Source organism: Babylonia areolata, chromosome 6, assembly GCF_041734735.1.
Source record: "Babylonia areolata isolate BAREFJ2019XMU chromosome 6, ASM4173473v1, whole genome shotgun sequence".
NCBI classification, from domain to species: domain Eukaryota; kingdom Metazoa; phylum Mollusca; class Gastropoda; order Neogastropoda; family Buccinidae; genus Babylonia; species Babylonia areolata.
In genome coordinates, this window is record NC_134881.1 from 50,786,523 (window position 1) to 50,795,846 (window position 9,324).

General features: G+C 41.9%; 1 protein-coding gene across 1 annotated transcript in view; it reads right to left on the reverse strand.

Annotated features, from left to right (window-relative positions):
• The window catches only part of LOC143283430 (dehydrodolichyl diphosphate synthase complex subunit nus1-like), a 12,185-nt gene extending 11,276 nt beyond the window's left edge, over positions 1–909 (reverse strand). The window contains exon 1 of the mRNA XM_076589666.1: positions 616–909. Within this exon, the coding sequence (XP_076445781.1) occupies positions 616–892 (277 nt within the window). The 5' untranslated portion in view covers positions 893–909. The remainder of the gene's footprint in view (positions 1–615) is intronic.
• Between the last annotated feature and the right edge of the window lie 8,415 nt (positions 910–9,324).

The window sequence follows — 9,324 nt, forward strand, 5'->3', positions numbered from 1 at the left end:
CATGCATATATACATATCCATCCACCTTTGCATGCATATATGTCCAAACAGACATGTAGTGATGTACTAATGATAGGTATCGGAAGAGACAGGTAATTAGGTCTTGATAGTTTAAGACACATACTGTGTGCAGTCACTTGTTAACAGGTGAGCTTTTCTTTGGTGAGCTTCTATTTTGTGGTTGTATGCACCCAGTTTATAGAATGATAGGAAAACATAAAATTGCAGGCAGAATAAAGGGTGGTTCTGTCAGTGTAGTGACGTGCTCTCCCTAGGGAAAGCAGCCCGAATTTCTCACAGAGAAATCTGTTGTAACAAAGAGCAATATACAAATTATAGAAATAGAAGACATACCAAACATATACACACGTCCACAGGAATGACAGTTGATACGCACAGGATACATGCATATATATATATATATATATATATATATATCACATTATTTGATCAATCAATGATAAACACATTTACATAATCAATGACATATATACAAGTGTCCACACAAAATCGGTAATTTTGAAATTACACATTTTTTGTTTGCAACACAAGATTTCATCAGAATTTTGGAAGTCAAATAAATGCACATCTTTGTATCTTTATATCCAGTCATACCGTTCATGTCATACACGCTGATGTGAGAAATCCCCATGGTAACTGACCAGACGATCATATTCGCCAAATCTTTTATCGAAAAATCATTTTCGACCACTACCATGCCAATGTGCAATGGGAGTTTCGAAAGTTTCTTGGCGTCTGCTTCAACCTTTGAGGCGTGCTGTTTTGGGGCAAAAATGGATTTGTACTGAGGGAATAACTTGAAGATTCCAAATGTGAATTCCCCCAAAGCAAGCACATAATGAATCAATCGCAGAATAAGGATTCGAAACATTGTGAGGGACCATCACAGTCAAGAAATGGCACACAAAAAATATCACTCTTTGCCGACACTCGTGGACCGGCAGTCCAAAAATGGGATCAGCAGAAAATGCCTCCCGATAAGTTCATTGGGAAGAAATACAAAAGGACTAACCATTTTAAAAATTATACATAACCAACGGTATTTTCATCATATATCTTAAATTAATGCCTGCATATTTACTTGCTTTTTAATTTTTTTATCACTAACAGACTTTACAAAGCGAAGACGAAAGCAGAGGGCACACGCCAGATGGATCGTATTGATTGGTTGTCTGTGACCGAGAGACGGCAATGAGACACGCCCCCTTCTGTGTGACGATTGAATGAGAAGGGGAGAAGGGGCCAGGTCATTGACCAACAGGTATCACTTTTCAAAAGGAGTGTCAGGCAGTTATTTAACAGATTTATTGATTTGTATTTATAGATGAAATGGAATCTGGTTTTACAACTTTGTACCCCCATACTTATGTATCTGTATGCTGGCTGATCACTGGCAGCACAGAAATTGTTTAAATGATGTTCCCTTGGAAAAAAAAAAAAAAAAAAAAAAAAAAAAACACTGTACTTACACTCAAAATCACAATAACGTTCAGCCGTACTTTACATTCATTGTTGAAAATCAAAAATAGTTTTGTGTCAGCGATTTCCTTAACGCTCTGAAGTCTTGTACTAACCTGACTCACCTGAGTATGTTATGCGACATTACCCGAGCACTCAGTTATTCATGTGCGTCTCATTGAAAATTTCTTCTTTTTTTTACTTTTTTTAAACTTTTTCCAGCATAGTGAAATATTCGAAGCACACCACTTCAGCAAGGTTGGTTGCCACGGTTTTGTCAGTGTAGGAATTTCCAGTGTGAAAAACATGAAAGAGAGGGCCGGGGGGGTGGGGGGGGGGGGGTAGTTCCACCGCTCGACTGTCAACCAGTTTTTAGCATTATCGTGCACTTTGTGTTCATGCGGCTCTCCTGTTTGAAGTGCAATTGAAGAGGAGTTCCATGCTTTAGTTAGCCGAGTGTGCCGTCTGTCCGTCTCCCACGACTTCTGGCTTCGGACCATCTCAGCATACATTAGTTTCAGTTTCAGTTTCAGTAGCTCAAGGAGGCGTCACTGCGTTCGGACAAATCCATATACGCTACACCACATCTGCCAAGCAGATGCCTGACCAGCAGCGTAACCCAATGCGCTTAGTCAGGCCTTGAGAAAAAAAAGGGGAACTACTACTCATAATCAGTAATAATAATATATATAAGGTGCAAAATCTTGATGAAGTCAACTATAAGCGTACATAAATAAATAAATAATAATTTTATTATAAAAAAAAATAGATTCAGTTAATTACAGTACATACTGAGACTGCGGTCAAAGCAGATCTGACACAAAAAAGCTCTCTCTCTCCCCCCCTCTCTCTCTCCTCTTCTCCTATTTTTTCTTTATATGTATCTTATTTTTATTCCACATCAGTTTTATGACTTTATGTAGTATTGTGTATCATCGAAAATAAATAATTTTGTCTTGTCTTGTCCGCCCCTTGGCCCCCCACCCCCCCTACCAACCTCTCTCTCTCTCTCTCTCTCTCTCTCTCTCTCTCTCTCTCAAATCGGGTTTCTCGGAATCAGTAAATGATGAAGTTAACCCTCGGAACCTTTGAACCGATCTGTGTGTGTGTGTGCCGTGTGTGTGTGTGTGTGTGTGTGTGTGTGTGTGTGTGTGTGTGTGTGTGTGTGTGTGTGTGTGTTCAGTTATACGCGCACGTGTGGGAAGTTTTTTTCAGTTCAATGGAACCACATATTGCTAGACCTCTATAACGTTTTGTTTCACATTTTGAGGATTTTGCTTTGCGATTCACATTTTGTTTTGTGGTTCACATGACAACACTGGTTAAATTGATCATCCCCTGAATGACCCATGGTGTTGTTTGCTGCAGTGCAACGCGGATATTGTTTCACTGTCAAACAGCAAAGAAAAAACTATTTCACACTTTTGTAGTTTTTCCGGCACGTTTGCATTCATATTACATCATCCCCTTTTCTTGATTCCTTATCCATTGTCTTATTTTGTTTTACTTTTGCTTTTTTTTTTTTTTTTTTTTTTTTTTTTTTTTTTTTTTTTTTTGCTGCTTTTTTTGCTGCTTTTTTTTTTTTTTTTTTTTTTTCGCTATCTCTTTTTTTCTTTTTTTTCCCGTAAATTATGTCACATACTCTGGATTTGTGGCCATCCAAGGGTGGTCTTCGGGTTGGGTTTCTAAATATTAATCACTTATTCAATAAATTATCAGATGTGTCTCATATTTTAACTAACTCGGGGAAACACTTTCATGTTTTTGGTTTTGCTGAATCTCGCCTACCAGCACATATCTCTGACTCGGAAATTTCAATACCAGGCTACAGTATAATCCACAAAGACCACAGTATTCAGTTTAAACGTGTTGAGCCTCGTGCTTATAATAACGTTGAATCAATCTGGATCCAAATTAATTTGAAAAAACAAAACAAAACAAATTCATTTGGGTTTCATGTATATAAATCCAGCCGAACACGCAAACTAGATAGATAATTTCACTTTAGTAATGGAAGAAATGTCCTTGCATTCACTGGGCAGTAGCCAACTTGTACGCAGGGGATGGGACCAACAAACTATAAACATAGACAATTCAGTCATGCTGAAATTGTCACCAATGCGCTGCAGTATACTTAGCAGTCCTTCGCGAGTGTGGCTGGAATCTGCTGATGGTCTTTACGAAATTCAGAAGTGGAGAAGGAATCAGTCATATATTCCACAATCATTCATATCAAGCAACAGAGACCCAGTAAAGGAGGTTGAGCTTGAAGTCAAATTCTAATGGAAAATTTCAAACACTTAACAAAATCACCATGGGCATTGTAGTTGAATCACTAAATATAAAATAAAATGATAACAAAAATATTTTTAAAGAAGCAAATCTGTCCACTGTCAGCAAAAATACGTTGCACCCGCATAAGCACCCACAAACGTGCGCTGACGCGCACAACCGCCCACCCATTGGCAAAGTCCTCGAGCTACTGTTTACAGTCAAAGACATATGGTCCACCGAGAAAGTGCTGGCGGCAGGCAGGTGATAGGATACATAAATTCAGTGGCAAACTGACACATTTGTTGTTGGTTCCCGATTGCTGACGCGGCGTCGTGCCTGACAAAACAGACTGCCCAGTCAACAGTTCTTGTCACGTTCATCAAAGATAATTGCCATCATCCAGACGCTGCGCACTGACAGCTGGTCGTGTCAGGTCCACCTTCACTGACTGTAGCAGCAGGTATAACGTGACCATCGATTTGCTGCCAGGACAGCCACGTGGGAGACGGGCCCCCCGGCGTCTGGTCACCAACCTTTTAATTATAGGCCTATATCTGTTTATTTCTCAAAGCCTGACTTTCGCAGCTGGTCAGGCATCTCCTTAGCAGATGTGGTGTAGCGTACATGGATTTGTCCGAACGCAGTGACGCCTCCTTGAGTAACTGAACAGAACTTATTCATTTATTTATTTAGTCATTCATTGCTAGTCATCGACTTGGTCTTGAAGGAGACCGCCCAGAAGGGGAACACGCGGGGCATCCCTGGCATGACACACTCATTCACCGAACAAGCGGAAGACCTTGATTGGAGTTGCCGACGAGGTAGGCCTCCTTTCACAGGGCACACACACCATCAGTGTCACAAAGACGTACACGAAGAACTTTTTCCCGCCTTTCCGAACTGGAACCAGAGAGGGCGGGGCCGGTCTTCTTCTTCTTCTTCTTCCGTAGAGTGACCACAATCAACCCTCTGATTCTTATGTCGCTGTTATGAAAGGGGGGCCTACCATTCAGCGCTTAAAAAAAAATGCATTGCCAGACTTGCTGCCACCAAGACACCCCACACAATCTTTTTGGGTCAGTCTCCTCTCACAAGATCACTCCACATACATTGCCAGTCTTGCTGCCACCAAGACACACCATTCGGTCAAAACTCAGTGAAGTCCCCTCTCACGGGATCCACTCATTTTTACCTTTCTTTTTTATCTAATGAATTATAAGAACATTTAAACGGGTTTGCTCCGCCATTTCATCTCCCCTGCCCCCCCCCCCCCCCCCCCCCCTTTTCTTCTTCTTCTGCGTTCACTCGTATGCACACGAGTGGGCTTTTACGTGTATGACCGTTTTTACCCCGCCATGTAGGCAGCCATACTCCGTTTTCGGGGGTGTGCATGCTGGGTATGTTCTTGTTTCCAGAACCCACCGAACACTGACATGGATTACAGGATCTTTAACATGTGTATTTGATCTTCTGCTTGCATATACACACGAAGGGGGTTCAGGCACTAGCAGGTCTGCACATAATCTTTATGTTGACCTGGGAGATCGTAAAAATCTCCACCCTTTACCCACCAGGCGCCGTCACCGTGATTCGAACCCAGGACCCTCAGATTGACAGTCCAACGCTTTAACCACTCGGCTATTGCGCCCGTCATGATCAACACTCAAAACCCGGAGAGTCAACAAGAAACAGACTCAGTGAGTGACCCGGGCGATCAGTGAGGCCAAAACAAGGAATACGAGAGGTGTCTTGTTGCCAGCAATAAAGATGTAAAGATGTTAACTGACTGGGAAAAACAGAAAAACAAAACAAAAAAACAAGAGCCCTGTCGTACTGAGCTGAGCTTTTCCCTGGAGACAGTATTTATACCGTTCTGCTGAGCACAGGCATTGAAAGGTAGGACACCCCCGAAAACAGAATATGGCTGCCTATATGGCGGGGTAAAAACAGTAATACACATAAAAAAAAAACCACTCGTGTACACACTGACGAGTGAACGTGGGGGTTGCAGCCCAGGAACGAAGAAGAAAGCTGAGGCAACACACAATCACAAGGAATCTAACTCACACACAAGAGAGATACAGATGAAATCAATAACAACAGCTGGGGCATGTAATCACATCAGTAATGGCCACCAGACGGGGACCAACACATATTATGTAAACAAAAACTGCTTTCGATGAATTGTCGAAGAGTTTTGATTCTAAGATAAATTTGTCACTTTTTTTTGTTGTCGTTGCTGATGTAATCTGGTGGGAGGTTGTGGATGAAGTTTGTCCAGTGTACAGTGTACAAAACTCACCTTTTCCCTCAGCAATAAGTTCAATTGTGGCAGGTCCACTTCCTTTGCGTTAGCTGTGCTTGACTATGTGTGTATACATATGTATGTGTACATAACTACATGCATGTATATGAATGTGTATTGTGTGTGCGTGTGCGTGTGTTTATGTAAGTTTGTGCCTGCCTATGTGTGCGTATGTGCTAGGGTAGCTGTTAGATACACATGTATGTTAAAATGTATGTATGCAGCGTGTGTGTGTGTGTGTGTGTGTGTGTGTGTGTGTGTGTGTGTGTGTGTGTGTGTGCGTGCGTGCGTGTGTGTGTGTGTGTGTGTGTGTGTGTGTGTGTGTGTGTAGTCACATTTTGGTGTGTGTATGTAACATAGATATGATGTATTATGTTAACGAAAGCGTTTTTGTAAAGCACCTAGAGCAGATTTCTGGATAGTGTGCTATATAAGTATCCATTATTATTATTATTATTACAGTATGATTTGGACAGTGGAGAAAAATATATATTGAACTGTTTTCTGGGGACTAAGTACAGATAAAAGACGAGAAATTCGGTCTGTATGATTTGATTTTTAAGGTCGTGGTTCAAATAGTTCACATCAAGAAGGAGGAAGGTGGCAGAATGGTTAAGACGCTCAGCTGCCAATACAGAGAGTCCGTGAAGGTGTGGGTTCGAATCCCGCTCTCGCCCTTTCTCCCAGGTTTGACTTGAAAATCAAACTGAGCGTCTAGTCATTCGGATGAAACGTTAACACTCTCCATACGAACGGCGAAAGAGACGACGTTAACAGCGTTTCACCCCAATTACCATCATCAAAATATTGCAAGCGGAAGGCTCTTATACTGAAGACGTGAATGTTGACAAAGAATACCACAATTCTGACGACGGAAGCTAAAGTTTGGGTCATTCAGACACCCACTGGACATCCGAGGGGTCTGTGTAGAGGAGAAGAGAGGACTGGCCGTACTGAGTGAGTTAAACTGACGTCCCGGCCGTGTGCAGCACGCACTTTGCGCACTGAAAAAGAACCCAAGGCAACGAGAGTGTTGTCCTCTGGCAAAAATATGTAAAAAGAAATCCACTCTGATAGGTACACAAATATATTAGCATGCACTCAAGGCCTGACAAGCACGTTGCGTTGTGCTGCTGTCAAGCATCTGCCTTGTAGATGTGGCCCTTTGTACTGAGCGCATATAGATTTGTCCGAATGCAGTGACTGACGCCACCTTGAGAAACTGAAACTGAATCTGAAACTGTTGAAGTCATGGTTCAAATCCTTCACATCAAGTCTCAGCCGACAGTGGATTATTTGCTGTTTTCTGTTTCCATACGTGGGACCGAAGTCTTCTGGTCTGTATAATTACTATGCATGTTTCATCACTGTAACAGTGCGTTGACCAAGATAACATCTTGCTGTTAATGTCTTTGTTCATGTGCCTCCGTATGTACAGTGTGTGTGTGTGTGTGTGTGCGTGTGTGTTTAAAAGGTGTGTGCATGTGTGTGTTATGAACTCACTTAGCCCTGCCCCTGAGCAGTGCACTGGCATCAAATTTCATCACATTAAATCATGCTTCACCTTCCTACATAATAATTATACTTTGTGTACAAACCGCAAGCAAAGGTAACTGACTTGTACAGTATTTCTGTATGCGCCCACAAGTAACTTGAGGAAAAACAGTATATTATTTCCTGCGTTTTTCTGCATGAATATGGCATGGAAGCCCCCAAGGCCATGAACTCCCCAGAGTTGAACTGGAAAAGAAAAAGTGTATGCATGTTGTTATCTCCCTTCTTTGCGACATCCAGGTTTGCCCAACCTAATCAATATCTACAATCGCATACGATACAAATTGTAGAATTTTCATTCCAGGACAGTTCATAGACGGTGTGTGTGTGTGTGTGTGTGTGTGTTGGTGCTCATGTACGTTTATGTGTATTTGATCGTGCTTTCCTGTCTGTGAAACTGCATATTTGTTGCATATCTGTTATGCATGTTTATGTGTGAACGTGTGTCTGCATGTTTTACATTTATTTGCTTATTTATCATCATTTGTGTGTGTGTGTATGTGTGTGCCTAGAGTTGACTTAATCAAGATTTTGCGCCTTTTAAATATTATTATTAGAAGTAGTAGTATTTTTATGTTTTTCTTTTTTACATATTTATTTCTTTGTTGTTTTTTTTGTTTTGGTTAATTTTTTTTATATTTTATTTATTTATTCATCTTTTCTCAAGGCCGGACTAAGCGCGTTGGGTTACGCTGCTGGTCAGGCATCTGCTTGGCAGATGTGGTGTAGCATATATGGATTTGACCAAACGCAGTGACGCCTCCCTGAGCTACTGATATTGATACTGAGGCTGGTGTCAAGGTTAAGGCCAGGTCTTCTCGTCTTGATTTGGATGGCTTCCTTTAACCTTCTTCTTCCAGAAATTGGTACCTGTGCAGACGGGCGCAATAGCCGAGTGGTTAAAGCGTTGGACTTTCAATCTGAGGGTCTCAGGTTCGAATCTCAGTAACGGCGCCCGGTGGGTAAAGGGTGGATATTTTTATGATCTCCCAGGTCAACATATGTGCAGACCTGCTAGTGCCTGAACCCCCTTCGTGTGTATACGCAAGCAGAAGATCAAATACGCACGTTAAACATCCTGTAATCCATGTCAGCGTTCGGTGGGTTATGGAAACAAGAACATACCCAGCATGCATGCCCCCGAAAGCGGAGTATGGCTGCCTACATGGCGGGGTAAAAACGGTCATACACGTAAAAGCCCACTCATGTACATACGAGTGAACGTGGGAGTTGCAGCCCACGAACACAGAAGAAGAAGAAGAAGAAGGTACCTGTGCAAAGCACTGCAGTCCTGGATTTAGCTGTGATTTCGGTTCACTCACAGCCTGACCAACCAAAGACTTACGTACAGTGCCAGCTGTACTGTGGAAGATGATGTGGAATCGCTGAAATGTACAAACAAGTCCAACTTTTGATTCTGAGTTCTGATTTCTTCTGCATATGTATCCAGAATACTCAAAGCTATACTACTGAAAACATTTATCATACTGCTTGACCAGACTGCTTATTGTGCCTGGTGGTTAGGGTTGGGAACCATTTATGGCTGAAGTTATCTGCGCGTTTCCCTTTAACTCTCTCCATACGAATGGCGAAAGAGACGACGTTAACAGCGTTTCACCCCAGTTACCATCATCAAAATATTGCAAGCGAAAGACTCTAAAACTGAAGAGGTGAATGTTGACAAAGAATACCACAATTCTGACGACGGAAGC